Source organism: Geospiza fortis, unplaced genomic scaffold, assembly GCF_000277835.1.
Source record: "Geospiza fortis unplaced genomic scaffold, GeoFor_1.0 scaffold299, whole genome shotgun sequence".
Lineage (NCBI taxonomy): Eukaryota > Metazoa > Chordata > Aves > Passeriformes > Thraupidae > Geospiza > Geospiza fortis.
The window spans coordinates 222,977-250,034 of NW_005054549.1; the positions used below are offsets into that span (position 1 = coordinate 222,977).

At 47.6% G+C, this 27,058-nt stretch overlaps 1 protein-coding gene across 4 annotated transcripts in view; it reads left to right on the forward strand.

Moving 5' to 3' along the window:
• The first annotated feature begins 8,034 nt into the window (after positions 1-8,034).
• KDM4B (lysine demethylase 4B) overlaps positions 8,035-27,058 on the forward strand; it is a 58,778-nt gene continuing 39,754 nt past the window's right edge. For 2 of the 4 annotated variants that reach the window (XM_005429477.3, XM_031064011.1), the window contains exons 1-5: positions 8,035-8,193; positions 9,400-9,575; positions 10,537-10,651; positions 11,862-12,055; positions 26,018-26,067. In XM_005429477.3, the coding sequence (XP_005429534.1) occupies positions 8,053-8,193; positions 9,400-9,575; positions 10,537-10,651; positions 11,862-12,055; positions 26,018-26,067 (676 nt within the window). In that variant the 5' untranslated portion in view covers positions 8,035-8,052. Of the gene's footprint in view, positions 8,194-9,399; positions 9,576-10,536; positions 10,652-11,861; positions 12,056-25,613; positions 25,921-26,017; positions 26,068-27,058 lie in introns of those variants that run through there. The other 2 variants (XM_031064012.1, XM_031064013.1) reach the window with 2 other exon arrangements.

Consider the following 27,058-nt stretch of genomic DNA (forward strand, 5'->3'; position numbering starts at 1 on the left):
CCCCTGCCCCGGGGCCGGGGGAGCGGGCACAGCCCGGGACCCTCGGGAGCCGCGGGGTTTGTGTGACTGCCCCGGCCCCAGGGGCTCCTGTGTGCGCAGGACACGGGATGGAGGGGGAACCCTTCGGGAAAGCCTTCCTTGGGCTCTGCAGCGGGGACAGGAGCCCGGGAAGGGCTGGAGCGGTGCCAGGGCTTGGCATGGAGCTCAGGGGAAGGTGCTGGGCACTGCCCAAGGTGCTGGGCACTGCCCGGCTCCCCAGGGAATGGTCCCGGCCCTGTCAGGGGGCCCAGGGTGGGATTGTTGGGGTCTGTGCAGGGCCGGGGGCTGCCCTGGATTCTCCTGTGGGTCCCTCCCGGGTCGGGACGTTCTGGGATTCCCCCAAAGGTGTTCTTGGCTTTCCTGGGGCTCGTGCTTTTGAAGGTGTTGAGGAGCCAGGGGTGTTGCAGAGAGGCAGCTTTGGGCCTCTGTGTACTGGGATGGATGAAGGCACCAGGTTCGGTTTCATCCCTGCTCCCTCTGCGTTGGGATGGAGCTGCTGCTCTGCCCTGGGACGCTGGATCTGTGCTCTGTAACTCGTTTGTGCTGGGCCAGTGGAAATCGCTGTTAGAGCAAGCATGACCCTCCCAAAACTAAGGTTCCTTTAACCAAAAAGAGTCAATTTTAAGGAGCTCTGTCCATCTGAAACCTGATAGCATTTCGCCCACAACATTGCTTATTTCCTGGGAACATTTGCTTTTTTCTCGTCACTTTCCTTTTCCTGTTTCACTGAAATTCACAGAGTCTTAAGCCTAGAATCTCGAACTTACAGTTACATTTCAGCAATTACATCAAGTAACTGTCGGAGCACCCAGTAATTGCTCAGTGACAGCAAGTTCCCAGTTCTTGGGCTTCCCTGTAACAAGAGAAGGAAGTTGGGGCGGGCTGACCAACTCCTGCAGTGCCAGAGGATGCTGGAGGAATCCTGAAGGAATCCTGAAGGAATCCACGGCTGTTCCTGCCTCATGAGAGGCAGGAGTTCCTCCCATGCAAAGGAGATGTAGGTGGATATAAAGTGATTCCTTGTTCCAGAGCTGGTGTTCACGGATGAAACATTCACTGAAGCATCTTTTGACAGGAAAATTCTGTCTAACCCTCCGTGGTGGATTGGAAAGAGATAATTCCCTTGACTGGCCCAGTGGGAACAGAATATATAATATATATAATATATATAATATATTATATAGAAACTGCTGAGAAAGCTGATGAGTACCCCTATAAATACCTGTAAGCCTCAACTATCGGTGTGGAGGGAAAACTTCCCCCACTGCACCCAGCGCATATATTAATATATATGCAAAAGGACATAAATATATATATATATATAAAATATATACAAGGAGTCAGTTTTGTCAGTAAGTCAGAACACTTTGGTAAAGACCCAACAAACACGGGTGTCACGTTCCAAGTTTGGCTTTAGGATGAACGTGGGCTTTTATAAATAAAAATAAATGAGAGGTTTCACCAGCTTTTGATGGGAAGTCAGGAGCAAAATTCACTTTCAGGGAGAATCCCGCCCGTTTGCTGTAGATAATCCTGGCCGTGTGTCATGGGAAGTGCTCACCTGTTCCCCTGAGCTGTGGGGACACTGCTGCTCTCACTGGAGCTGTTCTCAACTCCTGCCATGCACCAGGGAAAGATTCAGCGGACAAAGTGGGAGTTCCACAGCTCTGCAGGTGGTTTAGATCACCCAAAATACAGACAGCTCCTGAAAACTCGCAGCTATTTCCATATAAAAGGTCGTAAGAAATTTGATGTGAGTTGGGAGAACCAGTTTGGCCAGCCCTGCTGGAAGGGCTCTGTGAGGATTTCACATTTATGCAGGGTTGTGTTTTATTTCCTCCTGGGATGTCCAGCAAACAGTGTCAGCATTAGGAGGCTCTGATTCACCTTGCAGGTTTAAATCTCATTTTTGAGAGCAGGCAATCCACCTGAGAGCAGAAAAGATCGTGGTGAGCTGCAGGCTGAGCCGCCCAGGCAGTGAGGGAGGGAGAGCTCTTGGCAGTCAGGAGAAACTTGGTTCCTCAATGAATTCTGGGCAGTCAGCAGGGCTCGGGACTGGTGGATTTCCCTTCCTGACCCCTCCAGGGCTCGGGGTGTGCTGTGGGGAAGGGTTTGCAGAGCCTGTGCTGCCCCACGTTCCTTCACTGGAGCATCTGTTAATAGCAAAGATGGATGACAGCTAAATGTGTCACACGAGTGAGGGATTTGCTTAATGGCTTTGGATGCCACTGGGATCCTCCGGCTGCACGGGCGCTGCTGGAAGGAATTATTTGTCATCTGCTGAAGAATTCAAGGGGGTTTGTCCGTTTGCAGTAGCAGCTGAAACCCTGGATGCTGCAGAATGTTGGCAGAAATCCTGTCATTTCCCACAGGCTGGGGGATATTAATGACTTATCACTGTGGGATATGAGAAAGGTGTTTCTCCCTTTTCAGTGTTCTCCACTGCACTGATTGTTGCTTAATAAGATTTTCTCTTTTTAACCTTTGTTCTGGACCAAATATGTTCTGTCTTGTCACAACTTAGGGATAGAGCCATTTGCTACCATGGCTTAATTAAGGTGCTTATTTTCATTTATATTTTCATAGGGTCAGTCACTCTCCTTTATAAATGAGGCAGCTCCTCAGTCATGCTCTCCCTGGGTTACACAGGAGGACACGTTTGTGTTCTGCCCTTCCTTGGTCTGGGTGTGCCTCACTCGTGGCAGAAGTGACCTGAAGCTTCATTATTTTTGTGTTTTATAAGGCTCATGAGCAAGCCACAGTTCCCAGATCCTTAGAGAATACAGGATTGTCCTTTTGTTCCTAAATCTCCTAGAAATCCTACTTTTGAATACGGCCCAAGAAGTGAATATTGGAGGTTGGTGGGGGGCTGAGGTGATTTCTGAGGTTTTCTGATATTCTTTCACAATTTTGGCTACAGCCCAGGGCAGTGGAGAGGCCTTTGGTGAGGTTTTGGTGCAGATAAGAAGTTTTTATGGAGTTTCCCATATTTGATCTCAGTTCTGTTGGCAGAACAAGCAGCACAGCATTGCCTAGGTGGGGTGGGTCAAGTTTGGAGCTGCAGCTTCCAGAGAGACCTGAGTAAAACAGAGCTGGGAGAGATCCAAATTGTCTCATTTCACCTCGAAGCCCTGGGGTTAATTTAGGCTTTAAATTGTCACTCCTGGAGCTGCAGGTTTGGCTGAAAGGTGTGAAATGGGTGCGAGCTGGGAGAAGCCTGGGGGGGGAGTGAGGTTTCTGGGGGTACCCGGGGGTACCTGGGCAGGTGAGCTGGGCAGGGGCTGGGGTAACTGGGGTACCTGGGGGACCTGGGGTACCTGTCCAGGTGAGCCGCAGTTCTGCAGGGCCGTGCCAGGCTGGGGTACCTGGGGTACCTGGGGTACCTGGGGTACCTGTCCAGGTGAGCCGCAGTTCTGCAGGGCCGTGCCAGGCTCGCTGCTCCTCTGCCCGAGCTCCGGGAGCATTCCCGGGATGTGCTGGCAGCTGGAAGTGGGTCAGTGTGTCACACCCAGCCCGGGCATTGCCTCGGGCACAAAACCAGCCCAGGGCTTCCTTTTGTATGGGCAGGATGGTTAAAAACGCCTCTGACAGCCCCATTTGTTGAGGGCTTTTGTTATAAAAATCTAAAGGAGCTTAGAGAAGTTGCTGAGAGCTCCAGGCTTTCTGTTCTGGTAGGGTTGTGGAAGGAATACTGGGAATTAGTCCTTAAGGTGTTACCTGATGCAGGAATCACCTTTTGGGCAAAGCTCTGCAGTAGTTGAGGTTCCTGCTTGCTTTGCAAGGTTCTGATGTCCTTTCTTGTAGGAATAAAGGCTGTGGGATACTTGATTTGAACATTTGCAGTGCTGCTGCCTTGGATTGAGGTGCCATGGCTTAAAACTTGGAACTCCTGCTCAGATTCCACGGCTCAGTCCATGTGAAGTGCCTTTTCTAATACTTGTTTAAGTTGTTTTCCTGAAGCCTTGCAGTGAGATAAGAAATGCAGCAGAGATAACTGGTGCCATGCAGCAAACGGAGCCTCCCGCAGTCCTTGGGAAGGCTGGGCCTCAGCACTGCTTAGTGAACTGATTTGTGTGGTTTTAGGGTGACTTTATCTTGTCTGTTCAGTCAAACTTTGTGAGTTTTTGAGGTTCTGATCTGGATTTAGTCAGAAATAACCATTACATGTTAACTACCCTGCCTCAGGCAATAATAAACTGTTTTAAAGTAATCCAGATTTATTGCTCTTAAATGTAACCACTTTTTTTTCCCTTTTTAAATACTGTTTGTGACTAAATAATTTTGTTGTTAGAGAAGTGTGTGAGTAACTGTGCACTTCTACAGCAAAGAGGGTATTTTGGGGGAAAATTTTATTTTCCCTTAATGAGCTACATATGCTGCTTGATTTCAAGTACAGGAGGATCTGGAATTGTGGGGGAGTCTTGTGGAGTGTAAAATTTAATAGAAAATAACTCTCAATTTGTCAAATCCCAAGCACTGTAGATCTTCATCCCTGTGCTGGGTGGGAATGTTGCCTCTGTTCCTCTTTCCCAAATATTTCCTCTGTTGTGTTTACTTAGCCTTTGTGGAGGATATCCAGAACTCAAAGCAATTGAAATGTTAAAAATGTGATGAATCGAATCTATAAATATTTTGGAGGGAAAGGTGTTAGTTTAAATCCTTGCTGTGATTGCACAGTTGTTTAACACTGAGCTGAGCAACAGCAAACTTCACATTTAAAAATTTACATTTTGTTTGTCGAAGTGCTGGAATCTGATTCTTGGGAATAGAAGGGAAGGAGATCAGCAGTGGGGCAGCAGCAGGAGCTGCTCAGAAATCCCAGCCCTTTTTCTGGAGAAAGGATTCCCAGTCTGTCAGTCCTGCAGCAAGCTCCAGTCCTTGATCTCAGCTGGGTGTCCTGGACTTTTTCTGTGCTCTACAAAGGTTTCAGTCAACAGGTGCAGGATTTCAGTCACAAAAGTGCCTTGGTTCACATCACTTTTGGAAGGGAAACGTCTCATGTAAAAGTCATTGAAATTAAAACTCAATTCTTTGTGTGCACTGAGATCGTCCCTCTGGAGACAAGTTTTTGTGCTTCCTCACAATGGTTGAAAATGAGAAGGTTTTCATAATATTTCGGGTTGTTACTCTCTGACAAAGAAACAGAATGTATCCAGCTGAGACAAATACCTTCACTCTTCTTTTCAGGAGCTGCTGGGGACTCTGAGTGCCGAATCCTCCTTCTCAGTATTGAGAGAAGGGTTCGTTCCCACCTGGCCCTCACCTGCAGCCCTGCTGGGGCTGGAAGGAGCTCTCACAACAGTCAGATTCTGCTCTGGAACCTTCCAGGGCTGCTGGAAGCTCGTTAGGGCGCTGCCTCATTGGGGCCATCTCCTGGAAATCCCAGATGAAGCTGCAGCTCTGTCCTGCTGTGTGTCCTGTGTGATCCCAGGAGCTGGGACAGAGCTGGCCACGAGTCCTGGCACTGCTTTCCCAAAACGATTCCGTGTGGGAAGCACTTGGGACAGAAATTCTCCTCTCCCCAAGCTTTCCCTGGGCCTGGGTGTTCCCAGCTCCTTGGGGCTGGTGGGGAAAGCTCCCACATCTCACTGAGCTCATGGACCTGATTCCCCCCTTCCCATGAGCTCTGTGGCCATTGTATTGCAATAGCTTAATTGGTTTGGTTAGCTAAATGTACATTATCTAGGGTGGGTGTTGAAATGTTCTTTAGATGGGACTGCACATGGAAAAACCTTGTGTTTCGCTGTGTCTGGACTAAAGAATTCCAGAGTGCCAGGTGATGCTGCTTGTATTGAGGCAGTAGACCTTTTAATTAATTAATTAAGCTTTGCAGGAAGCAGTTTTATCCTTTAATTAGTTGATTAAGCTTTGCATGCAGTAGTTTTTGATCTCCCTTTCTTACAGGAACACGTATTTTCACTCTTTGCTCTGAGTTTATTGACTAAAAATTGGAATTTTGTGAGAGAATCTTGAGGGAAGGATGGGATAAAGCCTGGCTTTGGCTGTTTGTTTTGCCCTGGCTGTGGGTAAAGCTGCAGATCCTGGGAAGCCTCTCTGGAGCAGATGGCGCTGGCAGGGCTCCTGCTCAGGATGGAATTCACTCCTGAGCCAGCTCCTGCCGGGGCTCCCCGCTCCCCTCGGCCCCTGCCATTTCCAGACCCTGCCCAAAAATAGCCCCAGTGTTCCCAGAAGCTTGTGGCAGGCTTTGGGATGGTTTCTGTCCTGTCCCACTCCCCTGCAGCCCCTTTCCCTGCAGCTCAGCCCCGTTTTGCTGGGGGATTTGAGCAAAGCCCTGGCAGATGGGTCCCCAGCTCCCCTGGCTCATCCCAGGGATTTCCTTCTTGTGTTCCTGCAAAACATTTGTGCAGGAAAGCCTCCCCGTGGGCAGGGATCAATCTGCTGCTTCTCCTCCAGTGCTGACCCTGAAACAGCAGGTTTTGTTCTCAAAAGGCAGTTTTTGTTCCTTGTTTGGCAAGGTTGGCAATCTCCTTGGGCAGGGCCACCCTGAAGATGGAGGGGTTGCTTAAATGGCCCTTTTGTTTCCAAGCTGCAACAATTCCTGTTGGAGGTGAGACGTATCTTGGGGTGAAGGGGGTGAAATGGTATTTTTCTCCTTCAGTTGGTTTTGCTCTGGGATTTCCTGCAATACTGGGATTCGTAATTTGATTTTATTCTGGGCTGGGTTCTGCATCTCTGGCTCCTGGCTTGGGAAGGGCTTTTCTGCTGTGAGGAACTGTGATTTTATGCATAAAATTCCTTTAAAGACTCCTTGGGGAAGGACATAAGACTTGCAGATCCTTGTTTTGAAACAAACTTGCATAAAAGTTACTGTGTAAAATTCTAATGTTTTCTGGCTTCTAAAATTTCACTCAAAACTGTTCATGTGCCTTTGAAATAAAAAGTTTTACCCAGTTAAAATGGAACCTTGGTGCCCTGGGTGTGGAGTCTGCCCACTTTAGTGTGAAGCTGGTTTTAATTCCAGGAGCTGGGAGCACTGGCTGTCTCTGGGGCGAGTTCTGTGCCGCACTCACCCATTCAAACACAGAGCTGGGAGTACTCCCTGCTTCGTTTTGTGTTTTCCTAACACTACCAGTGCTTCCAGGAGCATCTGCAATACTTCTTGGCTGCTTTGAAATCAGTTTAAACACACTTTAAATGCTTGTTTTCCATGTGAAAGCCTGGCAGGAGCTGTTTCCCTGCAGCTCATCCTCCGCAGCCCAGCACTGCCATCTCGTGAGTGCTCGGGGTGTGGAGCTGCTGCAGCTCCTCCTCATGGAGAACTCCTTCCTGGGGATATTCGCAGCTGAAACGCCACTAAAACCTTTTGTTTCCCTTACACATTTCCAGCATAACCTTAAAAATGTCTATTTTAAAAATCGTGATTTTATCCTGAACGGTTTGATAGTTTGTTTTGGATGTTTGGAATTGTGTGTCTGTATTTCTGGTAAGACTTGCCTGACACTTTGTTCTGTTTATGTACATTGCAAAGACAAAGTGTAATGAAGCTACATTAAAAAAAGAAACCCCTTAATTTTGTAAGTTTTAGTGTAGTTTAGCACATGAAAAAACCCCAAATTTGGGAAAGCTGTTGGGTTTGAACCTAAACAGAAAATGGTGAAGCATTTTGGTGGAAAACTTGCGGGGTGGCAAGTTGTGCATAGTGACAAAGCCGAAGGTGGTGAGGAGTTGTTATTTTTGTGGCACCATCCTGAGGAGGCACCACTTTCTGTGCTGAACTGGGGGCAGATGTGGTTTATATTTAGCCCCGGCCGGGCTCTCGGGTGATCCTCGTGTCAGGAGTTCCTGTCTAAGTGGATTTTTGGTTGGGAGCTCCTCATGTCCATGTCAGAGGGTCGTTCTTACAAACCCCCCTTGTGGGAGTCGCGGGAGGAAATGAAAAATCTCTGCAGGCTTTCTGTGGGGCTCCTTAGAGATGGCAGGTAGAAACCAAAGGTTTAACCAGTATTTTTTCCTCCTGGTGTCCCTGTGTGTCCCCTGTGCAGGACTGGAGCTATGGGGTCGGAAAACCCCAGCCCGCAGAACCCTGGCTGTAAGATCATGACCTTCCGGCCCTCGCTGGAGGAGTTCCGCGACTTCGGGAGGTTCATCGCCTTCATGGAGTCCCAGGGAGCCCACAGGGCAGGCCTGGCCAAGGTGAGGGGATGGCTGAGGGCTGGGCCAGGGGGAGGGGCTGGGCAGGGTGAGGGGCTGGGCAAGGTGAGGGGCTGGCCAAAGGCAGGAGCTGGCCCAGGTGAGGGCTGCCTGGGAGGTGGAGCTGCCTTCCAAGGGCCTGAGGTCTTGTTTGTGTTCATGGAGCTGAACACGGTGTGTGTTTTGGAACACTGTACCTGGAATCTCTGGTTTGGTTATGGAGACAGGAAAGGAGAGGAGCTACAGGGGTTTTGTAGAGCCATGGAGTGTCCTGAGCTGGGAGGCACGCACAGGAACATCCAGTGCAGCCCCTGGCCCTGCACAGACACCCCAACAATCCCACCCTGGGCATCCCTGAGGGCAGCCTCAGGGCTGGGACCATTTCTTGGGGAGCCTGGGCAGTGCCCAGCACCCTCTGGTTATGAGAACTCTTCATGTGAAGCTTCTAAATTCCAGTACCTGACACGGAACTGCTTGGAAAACCCCAGGACTCAGTGATTAGAAAGGGTGTTTCTGTGGCCATGTCAGCACAGGCTGATGAGATCATTTGCTCTGACAAGGACTTGTTAGGAGTGGTGTTTAGCTGGCCATAATAAAGCACAGTGGAGAAATAAAGCTGTTAGGCATGGAATAATTCTTATTTCTTCTAAAACACAGGTCAATTACTGGGTTTATTGCTGCTCTAAAGAGAGCTGGCTATTGATGAAGAGCTCTCCGTGGAATGTTTCCTTGTCCACTCAAGTGTACAAGCAATTACCTTCCAGGACTCTGCTAGGGAGATTATTTTAATAGAGCTTGTTGGTGACTTCCAGATATTGTAAAGAAATGACTTTACTTGTAGGATTAATCTGAGCATTCCAGGTCAGTTTTGAGCTCTGTAGGGGGAGTGGAGCCCCTGTGCCCCCCAAACCCAGGGCTGCAGTGTCTGTGACAGTTCCATGGTTTTGTTCCCTGCAGTGTCTGTGATATTCCATGGTTTTGGTCCCTGTTCAGGTGATCCCCACAGCTGCAGTGTCTGTGACAGTTCCATGGTTTTGTTCCCCACAGTGTTTGTGACAGTTCCATGGTTTTGTTCCCCGCAGTGTCTGTGATATTCCATGGTGTTGGTCCCTGTTCAGGTGATCCCCACAGCTGCATTGTCTGTGACAGTTCCATGGTTTTGTTCCCCACAGTGTCTGTGACAGTTCCATGTTTCTGTCCCCTGTTCAGGTGATCCCCCCCAAGGAGTGGAAGCCACGGCGCACCTACGATGACATTGATGACATGGTGATCCCAGCTCCCATCCAGCAGGTGGTCACGGGCCAGTCAGGGCTCTTCACCCAGTACAACATCCAGAAGAAGCCCATGACCGTGGGCGAGTACCGGCGCCTGGCCAACAGCGAGAAGTGCGTGCCTGCAAGGGGTTCACGTGGGCATGGGGCAGCTCCTGGGAAGCTTTTCTTGCCCAAAACTAGCTGATGAGAAAGTGCAGCCATGTTAAATGTGGAGCATTTGGGGGGAAACTGCTTTTGTTGAGTCTCAAGCCAGTTTGTGACTTGGTGGGCTTTGGTGCATCTCAGAGCTTTTTCTGAGAGTTGGTGTAGAAGGATTGTTCAGGGTCAGCATTTGGTTGAGAATCTTTCTGAAAAGAATGGCTTGGGACCAAAAAGGGATCTCTTGGCTCTTCTGGAAAAGGTGTTCCATGGCTGGGGTAGAAATCCAAATACCTTGGGGTGCTTGGGCTGAGACTGGTGACACAAGTGTCTTCCAGAGTGCCTGGGGACTCTGCAGGGCACTTCATCAGTTGGGATGTGCCAACTGCAGTCTCAGCCTGGTTCCAGAGTCTGGAGTGCTCCAGAGCTCTGGAGGACCCTGGGTTTTAATCAGGACTGAGATTATGCAGCCATGGCTTTAAGCTGAAGGAGGCTGGATTGAGATGGGATATTGGGAAGGAATTCCTGGCTGTGAGGGTGGGCAGGCCTGGCACAGGTGCCCAGAGCAGCTGGGGCTGCCCCTGGATCCCTGGCAGTGCCCAAGGCCAGGCTGGACAGGGCTGGGAGCACCTGGGACAGTGGGAGGTGTCCCTGCCATGGCAGGGGTGGCACCGAGTGGGATTTAAGTTCCCTTCCAAGCCAAACCATTCCAGGACAATCAGCTTTGGAGTTTTCCTGGCACCTGAGAGCTGTGGGATAACCTCACCTCAGGTCCCCATGGGATGGGGATGTGGTGCTGTACGTCCAGCCTGCCCCAGAGGGTTTGTGCAGAGGTGGAAAAGGCAGCAGTTCTGTGAATTAAAGGTGAAATACACCTCAGAGCTGCTGTGCTGGCTGCTCTCAGGACTTCTCCCATCCCTGTGCTCCCTGGCAGGTACTGCACCCCTCGGCACCAGGATTTTGAGGACCTGGAGCGCAAGTACTGGAAGAACCTCACCTTTGTGTCCCCCATCTATGGGGCTGACATCAGTGGCTCCCTGTATGATGCAGTAAGTGCAGTGCTTCTCCTTCATTTATTTCAGACACTGACTTCCTTATTGCACTTTTCTCATTGAGGAGCAGTAATTCAGAATTTCATTGATGTAACCACCCTAAAAAAACCCCAATACCTTTGTGTTTTTCCCCTCATTACAAAAGTGGGACTAAACTTCCCCTGAGATTCAGGACAATAGTGGAAGCTGTGAAAAGCTGACTTTTAGTAGAAAAATGAGGAAAAGTGTGATTTAAACAAATTCTTTTGCAGACTGTGGCAAAAAAATGTCTATAGCTTTGGTTTTGTTTCTTTTTTAAGGTTATAAAATGGAGATTTCTGCTGAAGCTCCTTAGAAAGCCAGAGAAAACCAGCATTTCAAGAAAATGGTGCTACATCAAAAATATTTTTGAGTCTTAACATAAATAATTTGCATTTGGATTTTAAATTATTTACATTTGGATTTTAAATTATTTGCATTTGGATCTTTTCCTTGTAGGCAGCTCCATTAGGATACAATGCACCTGCACACTGAATTATTTTACAATTCAAATTGTTTAAGCTTTTCCATGGTGAAATTTCATCCTCTGCTTCAAGTAATTCTGTAAATGATAAAGGTTTCTCTCTTCTTACTCTTTTTAGGCAGATAATTTAAATCTCTTCCTCTGTAGTTTTCTTTTGAGTGGGAAGTGGCTTTCTTTGGAGTGTTGTCTGATTGTGTGTGAATGTATGAGTGTCTTTTTATTATCAGCGTGGTTTAATATGGGATTAATTAGAATAAGCAGAGGTATCTGAGGTGCTCAGAGCCATGCACATCGCAGGGGTGCAGGGGATTTGGTGCTTGGGTGGGAGTGTGGGACACAACCAGGCACCAGCACAGCTTTCTCAGGTGGTTTCCTGGTTTCTCCTGAAGCTCTGGGCTGAGGTAGAAGGTTCTGCCCCTTTGGCCACACTGGGGTGTTTGTGACCAGGAGAAAACCATCTGAGAGGAGTGTGTTTTACCCTGAGTGTGTGCTGTGTTCATCACCAGAACAGTTAATTGCTGCTGGGATATTGCACGGTGCAAGAGCCTCTTCAGAGTGCTGGAGCAGCAAAGAAACCTTGCTGGAGGCAGAGGGGGTTCAGTTAATGCAGGTGGCACCAGCAGCAGCCCCTGAGGCCCTGCAGGGAGCTGAGGGCTGTGCCTGCTCCTGCCATTCCCAGTACAAACCATTTCTGTTGGCTTTCAGGACGTGGATGAGTGGAACATTGGCAACCTGAACACCCTCCTGGACATGGTGGAGCACGAGTGTGGCATCATCATCGAGGGGGTGAACACTCCCTACCTCTACTTTGGCATGTGGAAGACAACTTTTGCTTGGCATACAGAGGACATGGATCTCTACAGCATCAACTACTTGCATTTTGGGGAGCCCAAATCCTGGTAAGTGAGGGCTCTTGGGCACCACCAAAATATCCTTTCCCCAGCTCTACCAAATTCCATCAGGTTTACTTAATCTCTCAATTCCCACTGTTTCTCTCCTCTTCCCTCCTACTTTACATTTAAAAGCAATTTCACTTTCTTTCATGCTGGCTTGCTCAGAGGCCTAATTCCTGACTTTCAGCAGGATTAGGGAGACTTGTTGACATCACGATTAAAACCAGATTTCAGCACTTGGGGATTTTTGCAAACTAATGCACAGGAGAGCAAATGGGGATGGGAATGTGTGGATGCTTCAGAGGCACTGCAATAGTGAAGCACTGTTGTTCTTGCACTGTGCTCTAGGCAGGAAACATCTGTTACTTTCAGATTTCCATTATTTAAATACATAAATATGTTCACAGCTCCAGGGACAAGTTAAGTGAAAAGGTTACTTTTCCATGGTCATTTTTTGGCGTGATGGTAAAGCATTTTTCAACACTGTTGATGCATAGACTGGTTGGAAATAACTTCCCACAAAAGCAGTAGATAGTTAAGGACAAAATAAAGAATGTAGGAAGTCTGGAATAAGTTACCAAGAGCCAATATGCTTCTTTTTAAAGCAATTTAAAAGTATAAGTGCAGAGACTCAGCAACCCAGGGGAGCTTTGCTGAAGATCTCGCTGTGACTAATAAATATTGACATTTGCGTGCAAATGAGAGCAGAAATGTCACAGGGAGGCTGTGCTGTCACTGTGCCCTGGCAGTGGCAGCAGCATCCTCCCACCTCTCGGGGCTATGGCTCCCTGGGGGCTCTGGGTCTTGGTGCCTGTGGCACATAAAAGCCCCCAGGAGCCAGGAGGCTGTAAATGAATGGCTCCAGTGCTCTTTTCCAGGCCTGGGAGGGATGAAGGGAGGGGCTGACTCTCTGGAACATCAATGGGAGTTTTTTAAAACCCTTCCAACACGTCATGAAGTCTGTTTCCCAACATTCCTGGTCCTTGGGCTCGCTGTCCAAGGCAGCTGCAGGAGGATTTTGCAGAATCTCTTGTGATACCTCTGTTAAACAAGTGGAGCTCCAGAAATGTGGTTCTGGGTTATGGCTGGGATGTGACTGATCCCAGGGAAAGGTTCTTCCCCCAGAGGCTGCTGGGGCACTGCCCAGGGAATGGTCCCAGCCCCAAGGCTGCCAGAGCTCCAGGAGTGTTTGGGCACTGCTCTGGGACAGGCTGGGATTGCTGGGTGTCTGCCAGGGCCAGGGGTTGGACAGATGATCCTGTGGGTTTCCAGCTCAGAATATGATTCAGTTGGGATCCTGTCAATTCTTCCTCCAGAATCCCTTAATTCCAACCCATTTTCCTGGTGCCATCTCCAGCAGATGGTGCCACAGCCCATGGGAAGCTCCTCATCCCCTTTGGCCCTGGAGCTCAGGGCCACCAGCACAGTCCCAGCAGGACTGGGCTGCTCCAGGAGGGGTGGCAGCAGCTGGCCTGAGCTTTGGGCTGGGCTGTTCCATCCTTTCTCCAGCCATCCTGTGTTTGAGAGTCACTCCCCTGCAGCTGCCCCAGCTGGGGAAGGTGAGAGTTTTGAGGACAGGCCATGTTTGGAGCAGGAGCTTTTCCCTTTCAGTGCAGTTTTCATGGGTAGGTGACAGTGTGTGACACAGACTGGGATGGATTGTGACAAGATGCCACTGCTGGTTTGGCAGGGCCTCCCTGCCCTTCCCTTGAGCATCAGGCAGGAGTTTGCCACTTCCCAAGCCACTCCTTGTTCTGCACCATGACAGCTGCTCTCAAGAGTTCTCCAGCTCTTCTCTGAACAAGCACTGGCTGCAGAGAGTAAATGTGAATCCCCTTGGAGCAGATCTGGAACTTTCCAGGTACCTGAGGTGTGCTGGGAGTGACTGCAGCTGTCCCAGAGCTCAGCTGGGGGAGCTCTTGGACTGCACTGCTGGAATTGCAGTGCTGCAGCCTGGCTTTGCTCGGGGATGGCTGAAATGTTCCTTCTGTTTTGCTGGCACCACCTCTGTGGAAATTTCCCAGCTTCCTTCGTCCTTTTTATAGACTCCGTGGCTCTGACAGTGATCATCTTGGAAGCACCTCAGGGAATAGCAGCAGTGTGGAGAGTTACAAAGTCTACCAGTTTGGGGTTGAGCTCTAAAATAAGAGGCAGAGTTATTGTTTGGCTGTCAGAGATATTTATTCAGTGGAACCAAGGACTCTGTATATTGGTAGTATCTGCTTCAAAATTGCTCGTTACAAACCGTAACTCTTTCTTTGTGCCTCCCATAAATTATCTGGGGCTGTGGGAAGGGTGAGGAGCCACCAGCCCTGCTGCCTTCTGAAGGGAAGGGGAGAAAGGAGCTGCTTCCCTCACACCCTCCTTTCCAGGGGGATTTTCCCTGTGGATGTGCTGTTCCCAGGCACAGGCTCTGCTCCTCACCTTCTCACAGTGCTGCTGCTGCAGCTGGGAATTCAGTCTGACAGCTGGAGCAGGAGGCAGGGGAGGTGTGGGCACTGCCATGCAGCACCCCTGGGCTTGGGAGCAGTTGTGTAACCTCATGTGAAGCCCCTCAGGCAGGAGCTGCCAGATCCAGCCTTTCACTTGCTTTTTTCTCAAATTACACTAAAATGTCCCTCTCGCATTAGGGATTTAATTGCCACCTTTTCATCGTCTCAAACTTTTGAAATAACTGAAATGTATTTAATTCTGCAGCCCCATGTTAAACCTCTGGTGGTGGGAATTTTTGCTGTATCAATTATACATATTGTGTATAATTACCTCATACACTCCTGTGTGAGATCTAAAATTGAGCATATTGTCAAACGGTGCGAGCAGAAACTGATTTTATAATGACAGAAGCAACAAAGCTGAGTGCCAGGCCTCATTCTTCATGGTTATTATGGCATTTTATTGAGGAATGGATGTGGCTCAGCCTTTGCAATTCCAAAAGAATATTTTTAGATGCTGAGGTGTTCCACCAGCACTTTTATCTCCATAAAGATGTGCAGTCCCTACCTGGAGGCTTCCTGGCTGGGGAAGTGCTGCAGGAAACTTTGAATCTGAGTCTTGTGAATTTGCCTGATACACTTTAGGAGTGTAACATCTTGTTTTGTCAGTAGCACCTGATTGGGTGATACAGTTATTTTTCCTGGATATTTTGTGGTCTTGCTGTACAGTAACAGTATTTAATTTACCTTCCCTGGCTGCTGGGGGGGTGTTACACTCTCCCTTCTCCCAGAAACCGCAGGTGTTAAACCAGACTGACACTGAGGAAGGTAATTGATTTTAATAAAATGTCCCTTTTCCCTTATCATGATGGATGTTTAATCCCCTTTAATTAAAACAGGGAGCCAGCTTTAGCTTTTAAGTTATATCATCTCCTCTCCAAAACACTCCCTCGCTGGAAGTGGATCATGCCTAATCTGTTTGACTTTGATATCACAAAGTACACTTTATGCCAGAGCAGCAGTTTGTGTGGAATTAAGGACAAATTACCAAAGGAACTTTAAAATAATATGATTAGTTGGAAGCACTGGTCACAGATACAATTGCATTCCAGAAACACTTCTGGAATTCTGTCTTGTGAAAGGACTGCAAACTTGAGAGTCCATGGGTTACCCCAAGCCTTTGTTGGTTAAAATATTTTAGAATTTGTGCTTTCTTCCCTCCAGGTGCCCAGTGAGGCTCCCTGCATGGGGCAAATCCTGTCAGGGAGGGCAAATCCTCCTTGTGGCTGCCCCTGGGTCCCTGGCAGTGCCCAGAGCCAGGCTGGACGGGGCTGGGAGCAGCCTGGGACAGTGGGAGGTGTCCCTGCCATGGCAGGGCTGGCACTGGGTGGGATTTAAGGTCCCTTCAAACCCAAACCAGTCAGGGGTTGCGTGGCTCTCTTGTAACACCCACAGTTTAATGCATTTGTATATCCGGTAGTGCTGCTGTCAGCAGGGAAAGCTCACCTTCCCACAGGCCCGTGAGGGGAGATTCCAGCCAGGAGTGGCTGTTCCCTAGGGAGGGGTTCTCAAAGGAGCCCTCTGTGGCCCTGGCTGAGAGCCCCTCCTGGAGCAGCAGCAGATCTGAGCTGCTCAGCATCTCCCCGGTTTTATTTCTCACTCTGGTCTGCAAGAGCTGCAGCTTTGTTTGCTGCACTCTTGTCCTGTCCTCCCTTCAGGACAGGAAATGTTAATCCCTGGAAAACTGCCTTGGAGGAGGGAAATGACCTAAAGCAGTCATGGAGCTTAGCTCTGGCAGCCTCTCTGCTCACTTGCAGGGTGCTGCCCCTCACCCTGTCACCATCCCTGTGCTGCCCTGCCCCTGCTCTGACACCCCAGATGTTCCATGGGCTCGGGGTGACCCCATTGCAGGCAGCTGCTTTCGTGTTTGGCACAGACCTGTGTGGCTCCATCATTTCTTGCCTCCCACCATTCCCTCCCCTCCCGTCAGGGGGCTCTGCCCAGGCTGCTGGGATCCCTGCAGGGTCAGGTGTCCCTGCCAGTGCTGCTTGTTGGGCTCTCAGCAGCCTGTGCACCCTGGAGATGCTGAGGTTCCTTAGGCTGCAGTAGCTGGAATCACAGCTGGGATTCACAGCTGATGCTCCACATGAGAATTTTTGTTTTTCTGAGTTTTGCTTTTCCTGTTTCTTGGTGTTAGGCTGCAGAATCTTCTCCTGAATTCCCTTTATTCCCTCAATCCCCAAGGTCTGCATCATCTTCCATGGGAAGTGTGTGAGGTGTCCTTGCTCCTGAAAGTGTTGCAGGCCTGGCAGCAGAGGTTTGGAGGCTTTTTGGGTGGAGTGGGGAGAAAGGAGAAGCAGGGAAGTCCATTTGGCTGTGATGGCAGCTCCTCACAGCTCCCACATTTCCTTCCTGCCTCTGCTGTCCCATGTAATCTGTTTTACAGCTCTGCTGTTTTGGATGGAGAAAGAGCAGAATTTATGGTGATGGTTGATTTATAGATTAACTGCAACACCATTTGCTCTCAGGCAGATTTGGCAGAGCAAGACCCTTTTCTGTTGATAAAAGGGAGAGAGAAAGGAACAGGGATATTCATTAAAAGGGATAAAAGGAAAGTGAGATAAAGTATGGCCAGGCAGAACAGCTTTTCACTCTCCTGACTTTTCTAAAATGAAGGTGAAATCTGCTTTGGAATGGGCTTTCTGCCCTGAGAATCCGTGTGCATGTGGGTTTGCTGGAGATGCATGGGAGGAGGGATGTGTTGGGATGCAGAGCTGTATCCCCCTGTAATTCCCTGATAACTGAGAGCAGGGAGTCATTAATCCAGCCCTGCAAGCTGCAGTCATTAGTTAATCAGCACAAAGCACTCCCAGCCCTCTCCCCAGCCCTTCTTCCTGGAGGTGGTGCTGTGGGAGAAGGATGAAGGGTCCCTCAGCAAGGGGACAGTGCTCACTGCTGGTTTGCTTTCAGAATCCATGGGGTCACCATGTAGTGCAGCACCTGAATGAGCTCTGCCTTGGATTATCTTCCCAATCAGGTGCTGCAACTGGAATAGTGGAGATTTCTCTTTTTAATAGACTCGGGTTTTTGTGGTCTTTCATTAGGCTGTTGTAGACAGCTTATTAAAAGGTCATTTTTCTGCTGGAGAGGAGGCACAGGATTTGGGGAGTTAGGACTCAAGTATTGCCTTCCTTCATTCACCCTCATCTAACGGAGAGAAAATGCCAGAAAATGAAGGTCAAGCCAGACTGGGGATTGATGGAATCAGCTGTGGGACTTGTCTGAGGAGGCACAGATGGATTGATCCAGCCTCAGCACCCCTTTCACTCAGCTCCCCGCTGTTTGTGCTTCCCCTCCAGAGCATTGGTTTTTATTCTCACCCAAACCCACTGCAAAAGGCATGGAATTATTTTGTGCTTTGCTGCCATTTCACTTTTCAGTCCCTGCATTTTATGTCCGTCTCTACTGAGCCTGTTCTGTTGGTTGAAATTAGAAATCTTAGAGGTTGAGGTTCATCTGTGGTACCTGACCCAGCAAAGAGGAGACCCTTCCCACCTGTGCTTCTTCTTGGCACTTTCCAGAATAGCAGGAGGAGGTGCTGATCTGGGGTCACAGCAGCATCCTGGGGTGGTCCCTGCTGTGGCTGCAGCCCAGGAGCCCCAGCTGGACTGAGAGAAGCAGCTCTTTGATCCAGGAAGGCTCTTGCTCCAACCATTCCTGCCTTCTGAAAGTGTCTGCTCAGAGCTCAGGCCTGGTTTGAAATGAAGATCTATGGAAGTCTGACAGGATCACAGATTGGTTTAATAACAGAGGCTTTTGAGCAGAGCACTGGGGCTGGAGGGGAGGGAGATGTGCTTCCATGCTCCATCTCACTCCTTCAGCCTGATCTGGCTCCCCGTGGGACAATGAGCTTGCAGATTCCAGCTTGGCACAGAGCTGGAAGCAGGGCTTGGGAGGGCTGGGAGGGAGCAGGAGTGCTGCTGCAGAGCTTTGTCTTTATTCACATTTTGTTAACACGTTGGCAGAAATCAGCGGGGAATTTTTTTTTCTTTACTCAGCAGGGAAAATTGTCGAGGGGTGATGCCAAGTGCAGCACAAGTGAGGTTTAAAATAAGAGGAGCCTGTAGTAATGACAGCACTTAAATAGCACTCGGTGCTGTCTGAGAGCTGAGCACTCGTTAACCCCTTAGTGTTCCAAGGAATAAATGTGCTGGGTTTGCATCCACTTCATTTCCAGCTGCCCAATCAGCCACACAAAGGGGATCAAACAGGAGAAATAAAGGAAACTTTACAAACTGTGTCAGTGATCTTTATCAAATCTCAGCTACAACACTTGTGGCTTTGATGCTGACAAGAACACAGCTCTCACTTCAAAGCAGTTGTAGTTGGGAACGGTGCAGTTTGATGGATGAAGAGCATTAAACCTTTGGAATGCTGAATTTTTTTCTCCTCAGAAAAGTGTGTGTGTGTGTGTGTGTGTAGAGGCATTGCACCTCTAGCACAAGGGGTTTCCTAATCTAAGAATATCGTTCATTACTCAGGAGCAAATTTCTTTTGTTCTGCTGGAAGCAATTATCCTGTTTTTTTCAGGAATTCGTGTTGCTGTGCCCGGTGAGGGAGGCAGCTCACACAGGTCACTAGTACAAGGCACAGATAGCTCTGATCTCCCCTGGTTACCTTTTTTCTCCTTGTTCCTGGGGCTGAAATGAGCTATTATTTTAGAATACAGGCTCTTTGAAGCATAATCTTTGCTTTTCTTTCTATTTGTATGGTATCCACTACAAAAACAACCAGTAATTAATAATCTGATTGCCAGTTTAGGGAAATAAATCTGATGTGAACAGGTTCTTCCAAACAAATAATGGGGAATGGCAAGGGGATGAATATTGTAGTCATTCATCTCTGTTGAATTGTGTACTAATTATCTTCTTGGCTAAACTGAATGAGTAAATGACTTCATAATGTTTTTCCCCAAACACCTTTTCTTAGTAAAATGGCTCCTTCATGCTGCTCATTCACTGCAGGCAGAGGCAGGCTCTGGGTTATTTTTACATGTGAAGGGAGAGACTCCAATGTGCTCTGCAATTTTGTGCTTTGTGCCTGGCGCTTGTGCTGTGGAGCTGACTGGACTGGGGCACTGAGAGTCCTTCCAAGAGCAGATGGTTGTTCACATTAAATTCTCTGCTTTTAAAAAAAATGTATTTGAAAATTGCATTTGGAGTTCTGGAAAAATCTCCTCTTTGTGTTCCTTGAGTCGGGGGTGAGTGAATCACACTGAAAGTAGCCCATTGTGCTAATCTTGGAGCTCAGTTGTACCTCTTGAAAATTCATATTGCTTTAAAATCAGAATTTTAAAAAGCTCCTGTCTAATGTCACTTCTTGAAACTAATGGCTCTTTAATCCTATTTCTAGCTCAAGGCAACTCTAAGGGTTGGAGAGTCTTTCAGAAGTACATGATTGGCACAAGTTAGGCTTGACTCTAATCTTCCAATGCTCAATCTCCAGGGATTTGATCCCAGCTTCAGAGTAACCTGAGATATTCTGCCCATCCTTCTGGAAAACAAATGGAGACTTTGCAGTCACAACTTCAGTTTCTTTGGGCAAGGAGGAAGATTTTCATCCTGCTGCTCTGTTGGCAGAAAAATCGCTGCCATTTCTCCACATTGTGGGTAATGAGCAAGTTCTGTGTGTGAAAGGGATTGTCTGCAGTGAAATGGGCCCTGTGGGTGAGGGCTGGGTGTGTTTGGTGGTGCCCAGGCCCTTCCTGAGCAGGTTTGCCCTGATTTTCCCCCTGAGCTGCTTGCCCAAGGGTTGCACTGAGCAGCTGTGGGAGGCAGGTGGGTTTGGTGTGTTCTGGAGCTGTGATTTGGTCCTGTCATTACCTATTTACTCCTAATTATGGCTTTTGGAGTTGATACTCCCCAGCCTCTGTGTTTATCTCTCACTCTGGGTGTATTTCAATAAAAATGTCATTATTTGAAATCACTGACACTGCTGGTTAAAGATGCTGAATTCCATCATCCATTGTCCTGTGAAGTGATCCATTCAAGATAAAACTGCAGGCACTTGATAAAGGCTCTGTCCTAGAACAGGGAGCTCTCTGGTCCCTGTGTGATCTTATCTCCAGGCAGGGTTTGCATTGCTGATGGAAGGAGCCTCCACAGAAGGAGAGGGGAGGGAGGCCAGGGATTCTCCTTTCCTAACCAGGATCTTGAGAAGGGAAATGGGAGATTTCCAGCCCATTCAGCATGGGCCAACCTCAGATTTGCTGAGGAGAAGAAGAAAGGGAGTTGATTTCAGTATTTTAACAAATCGTTGGGAGAGAGGGATGAAGGGAGGTTAATTATGGAGGAGGGCAAAGGTGAGGAAAAAAAAGGTGACGTAGAAGGGAGGTGACAGTGCTACCAACAAAGGAACAACCTGTTCTTGTAGAAATACCTTTTTTTCTTTTCTCATACAGGCAAAACAGCTTAAAAATAGTGTTGCACAGCAGGATCCCTGTGGGTCCCTTCCAGCTCAGGATATTCTGGGAGATTCTAGCATGGAAATCCCCACTTCTACCCTGAGCTTTGCTCTGGCACAGTGAGGAGATGTTGTTTAATGTTTTACCTTGTAGAAAAATGAGGCCTCAGGAGCAGGATCTGAACTTTGTAGGGAGGGACCACCCTGTGCTAATGCTGGTTCTTAATGCTTCTGTTGGGTGATAAATATTCCTGATAGACCAGGGGGTTTTCTTTGGAGGCTTTGCTGCTGTCGTGGGGGCTAAAGGTGTTGAAGGTCAGGGTTCAGATTCTGGGTTTATGGGCACCCTTTGCCTTACAGGGGCTGAAATAGCAGCTTTTCATTCTGCCTGTCGTGGCTGAGAGCAGGTTGGCATTTGAATCTTAAAGGGTCACTGTTCTTGGCACAATTAAATCTGCTTTGAAGACAGATAACTCACCCCAGCTTGACGCATTGGCCTGGACATTTTAAATGTGCTGCTCCTATTCTGTTTGTGTTCCTTGTTCCATAATTATGGTGTGTTAAACTGTGTGGGGCCTGCTTGGGCAGACCTTGTGCAGACACTGTGAAATTGAGTTTCTTACCTTCTCCCAGGAATGGCACTGAAGTGACATTTCCAGGGTCTTGTGGTTGAACCTCCCCCTGCCCATGGAGCCCAGACTCCCAGAGAGTGGGGTGTGGGATTTGGTGAACTAATCACTGCTTAATTGCTCTGTGTTGGTGCAAGAGAGTGTAAGTGAGGTGTGGAACAAGGTGTAACTGGCAAAGACTCTGGGGGTGACAGCTGGAGTGGGAAGAGGTCTTGGAAGCTTTGGGTGAAGGGACAGGATGGTCTGGTCCTCTGTCAGAGGCAGGGATGGCTTCAGGTGAGAAAAATTCCTCCTAAACAAGCAGAGAACAGCTATGAGCAGGCCTTTGCTATGGATGGAGTTGTAGGGTTTGGCCACTGGAAGCCAAAGCTGAGCTGGGCTCCCTTTGAGGAAGCAGCAGGGAGGGGAGAACCTGGGACTGGGAGGTCCCTGAGCAGCACCTGGTGCTGGAAGCTGCCCAAGTGAATTCCCTTTTACATCATTCCTTGGTGGCCCCCAAAGGCGTCCCTGCATCCCAGGATGGCCTGAATGCTCCTTTTTACTGACACACTTGTTTAATTCTTAATTCACAAGACATTTGCTTATTTATTCTCATTGTTCCTGATAATAATTCTAAACCATTAGAGGGGAAAATTGTATTCAGAAATGCTGTTTCACACTTTATTTGTTTGATGATTTAGAGCGATAGAAAATAGCACATTTGCTGGCTTTTATAGTCTGATAATTATCCACATCCATCAAGCCCCATTCCAGGGGAATAAACAAAACACCAAGAAAATTACTCTATTAATGATATCCTATGATGGCAAATAGGACAGACCTCTCTTTTGTGATAAGGAGAGAGAGGGGACTGTCCAGTTCAACTCATGTTGGGAAGGAATTCCACGCTGGGAGGGTGAGCAGGCCCTGGCACAGAGTGCCCAGAGCAGCACCAAGATCTCTGGAATGCCCAAGGCCAGGCTGGACAGGGCTGTGAGCAGCCTGGGACAGTGGAAGGAGTCCCTGCCATGGCAGGGGTGGAGATGGATATTTAAGATATCTTCCAACCCAAACTATTTTGGGATTCCATATTAACAAAAGCAAGCCACCACTCCAGGAAGATAATTTTCTAACTCATTTATAGCTTTGGGGCAAAGCCTTTTGGACCTGTGATTCTGACTCATGGGCTCAGAAAATTGCATGGAAGTAGAGTTCAGAAATGCTGGAATTAGGTTTCATGAAATAAGTTTGGGAGCTGAGAGTCTTTCCCAGAGAACAGCAAGTTCTAGATGTGTACAAGTGGTACTTGATCCACTTCAGGGATTTTCTGTTGTTTTGGTGGAAAGTAGAAAAAGGTAATTTAAAAGGCTCAGTATATTACTTTCAGGTTGTTGACTTGGGGGTAAGATGACATTTGAGTCACAGAACTATAACTTTTTTTATCTCAAGCTGCTTTTTCTTTCCCCATTGTGTAAATCTCCTGCTCCCTGGCAGAGCAGCAGCACATTTTTCCTGCTCTAATCCTCAAAGTGCTGAGTGTCAGGGTTTTGGGTGAAGCCTGGCCCTTTGTCTTGGTCACCCTGTGCAAGGCTGGCCCTTGGAATTGGGCTGGAGGTTTGATTTATCTGCACCCAGCTGCTGCTTTGGCTCTGTGGCCATCAGTGTCCCTTGTCCTGGGGCCAGCTGAGCCAGAGGGGCACATCCAGGCCAGTGTTCCCAGCACTGGGGGCTCCTGAAGTCATGCCTGTAGGAAAGGAAATTACTGGCTGTTTTTACCTGTGGTTGCCTGTGGAATTGAGGTTTTACAGCTGAGCTGAGCTGAGCTGTGGGGACGGTGACAAGCTGTGCTGAGGGACACAGGAGTGCTGGCTCTCACAGAGAGCAGGGGCCATCAGTGGCACCCAGAGCCAGCCCTGCTGGGTGCTCATGGCTCAGGGACTGCACCCCTTGGATTGCAGCAGTTTTTAATCTTTCCATTGTTGTTCTGCCTCATATTCAATCATTTTGTGTGTAGATGCAGCTCAATCTGTGCCATACGTGCAGGAGCCTTCTGTTTCTCTTCCTGGTTTTAAATAGCAGCCCAAATTCTGTCTTTATTGCCTATCTCTATGTAAATCAGTCAGATTTGTGAGCATAACTTAAAGCAGAATTTGACCTACTTTTAATTCTCTTCTGCAGTTAATATTTTGAATTCCTAAGAATAAGTGCAGAGGGATGTGTAGGCTCTGCTTCCTAAAGACTGGCCCAAAGAAAAAAGTTAATTTCTAAAATTGGAGTCAGCTATTACCATTCTGTGCTGGGGTATTTTGATTTGTATATTATTACATATAGTTCTTTTTTATAAGCTGGAAATTCCTCCTCTCTGGCTGGTTTCTATCCAAGCAAGTCTTTTTTCTTTGTCTCTCCATGGGCTGTTCTCTGAAGCCTTGCTTGGCTTTTTGCAGGCTGCAGTTTCAGATAACACAATAACCGTGTTCCAATGTATTAAACTTTTAACATCCTCAAGATTCAATTAATCTTATCTTTACAACTCCCAATTACAGGCACTAATTAAGTGAAGGTTGCATTGTAGACTGGGGATATTACATTAATCATCAGCAGCCTTGTAGCCATAAATTAGTTCTTTCCCAATCCTTCAGCATTTTTCCCAGAAGGAATGGAATGTCTCATTTCCCTGTTTTAAGGGACATTAATCCCACAAAGGAGCTTTGGATCGGGATTAGTTTTATCACATTTATGTAAGTGATGAATGGTCTTTGTAAAATAAAAGCCACTAGCTTTGTCCCAGACAAATGAAATTGAATTGTTTGATAATTATGCAATTTAAGGCACTGTCAAACTTTGGTCAGGGAATGTTGGGAGTCCATTGCTGCATTTATTATTTTACAAGATTAGGTGCTGCATAGTGTTTTACCTTAAATTTTTCTCAAGCCATCAGTTCAAATCAGCTTAGTGCCTAAACCCTGCAGGGCCCTGTGTGGGATTTGTGTGCTGTCATCCCCCTGCCAGGCCAGCCCAGGTGTGTTTGATTTCCTGGCACAGGTTGGGCCTCGAGCTGCTTCTCCCAGTCGTGGTTTTACACTGGAAAATGCAGAATTTGTCTGGCTGAAACCCCCAAATTCAGGTGCATTCTGAGCCCCCAGCCCAGGACAGGCAGTGCTGGGCACCTGTTGCTGAGTCCCCTCCTGCAATTTCCTGATCCCAGTGAGGGATAATGACAAGGATGGGTTTGACATCTTTATTGGAAATAGCAAAAATAATGCATTTTTTATTATTCACTTTGAAGAGAAGTTATAGCTGGCAATAAATGCCATTCCCACAAATGTAAATTTTGAGAATTCTCTGTCACAAAAAGCAGGGAGAGCCATATTTAATTTGCTGCAGAATGTAACCAACGATTTACAAATTTCCATTGGCAATATTATTGTGTGTCATCATGTTAAACACGTTGAAATGTGTCCTGGTATTCAGCTCCCTTCTTATAACCTGAACACATAAATCTGTCACCTGGGCTTTGCTCCTGAGGATGTTGTGAACCTCAAAGCACTAAGAGAACTAACAGCTTTTGGGAAGAAAAAGCCATTTGAAACTTCCCTGGTGTTTGTACGTGCTGGGCACACCCAGCCCTGTGCCTGGGACCTGAGGGACAGTTGATTGTTTTTCCAGAATTATGTTCAATAATTTGCACTCCAAAAAAATTCCAGTCCAATTCTTTTGCACTTTACTGACTCCAAATCTAAGAAAAATGTCCTTAGGAAGTGTAGAAGTTGTTCTCTACACCCTTTAATGATATTTTCATCAGCAGACCCTGCATTTTCAGGGTCGCCTCATCAAGAAAATTATTGAATACTTGAATTCCATTATTTCACATCAGACAGTAAAATCCAGCAGGGACATAAGGATTTAGCCATGACTGCTTGAGCTGTGCTGAAGAATATTTGCTTTTCTGAATAAAATGAAAGCTATTTGCACAGAGAAAGGTTTATTCTTTTCCAAAGCACACAGACCCTCCTTCACACCTTTCCAGCCCATCTGTTCCTTGCTTATTAATATTTAGCACAGTTTTATTTTGCAGATATTTTCCCCATGGAGAACACACCTGCTGTTCCCTGCACTCAGTTATTCCTGGGGTTTCCAGTGCTGCATCATCACTTTGTCTTCTCCATTTTCCTTCTACCTTGTGAAATCTTGTGATGCTGTTTGAGAAGGTGCCAGGAAAATGCACATTTCATGTAACATGTCTGAGGACATTTATTAAATGCTGTTTTTTCCATGGATTGTGTGTTACTGATGCCTTTCAGACATACAGAATTTTGGTTTTATTGCCAGCCATTGTGTGCTGTGCTGAGGGTTATTGCCCCACTTGTTCCTAGCCTTTCCTCTACCTGTTTTTACATTAAAGATGTATTGGTTTCATCATATATAATGATGTTTTGGTTTCTGTCTGTTCTGTTCCCTCCTCCCAGGTATGCCATTCCCCCGGAGCACGGCAAGAGGCTGGAACGCCTGGCAAAAGGTGAGCCTGGCTTAAGGCTGGGTTCAGCAAGGGCTGGCACTAACTGAGCCTGCTGGGCACTTCAGGGGCTGCTTGAGGAACCTGCTGAGCTGGGGGAGCAGCTTCAGAGCCAGAGAACTTGACAGGGAATTTTAATTTTCCTTCCAGCTCTTCCCTCCAAGCCTCGGTCTCCTGGCATGGGTTGACCTGAGCTAAACTAAACTAAACTAAACTAAACTAAACTAAACTAAACTAAACTAAACCTGACCTGAACGAAAATTCTTTAAAAACCCCTTGAATTTTGAGGCATTGAGGCCAAACCCTCCCATGTCTGGGCAGTGGGTTTAATCCACAAGGGTTTGGGTTGGAAAGGACCCTAAAATCCTTTCATTGCACCCTGCCATGGGCAGGGCCACCTTCCATCCCAGGGATGGGACAGCCACAGCCTGTTCCAATGTCTCACCACACCACAGCAGACATTTCCTGGCTGATATTGAACCTAAATTTCCCCTCTTCCACTTTATAGCCATTGCTCCTTCACCCTATAAATACATTCTCTATTTGGTGGTTTTCCTTTTATTTAGCCTCATCCTCCTTTATTTTTCAGTGCCATAAAGTTCATATTAAAAAGGAAGAAAAAATGAAAGGGAGGGAAAAAGAAAAGGAAAATGGAAGTGGGGGGAAGGGAGAGTTACTTAGAGCTGTGGCAAACTCCCACCTCTCAAGCTTCAGGGAAGATGTCTGGCTGCAGAAGTGGATGTGTTTTAATTTGTTAGTGTTGTTTCTATTTTTGTTCACTTGCAAATGTTCAAGGAGCTGCCCAGCTAAAAAAAAGCTGCTGGCCCAGAATAATTAACTCCAAATCTCTGTGGTTCATCTCCAGCGAGGCAAGTGGGGTGGTTTTAACCTGATGATGAAGGTAGGAGCAGGCAGGGAAATCTGGAAGGTTCCACCCTGATGCAAAAGAAAAGAAGTTCTAATGCTGATTTCCCAGAAAACAGACAATTTCCTG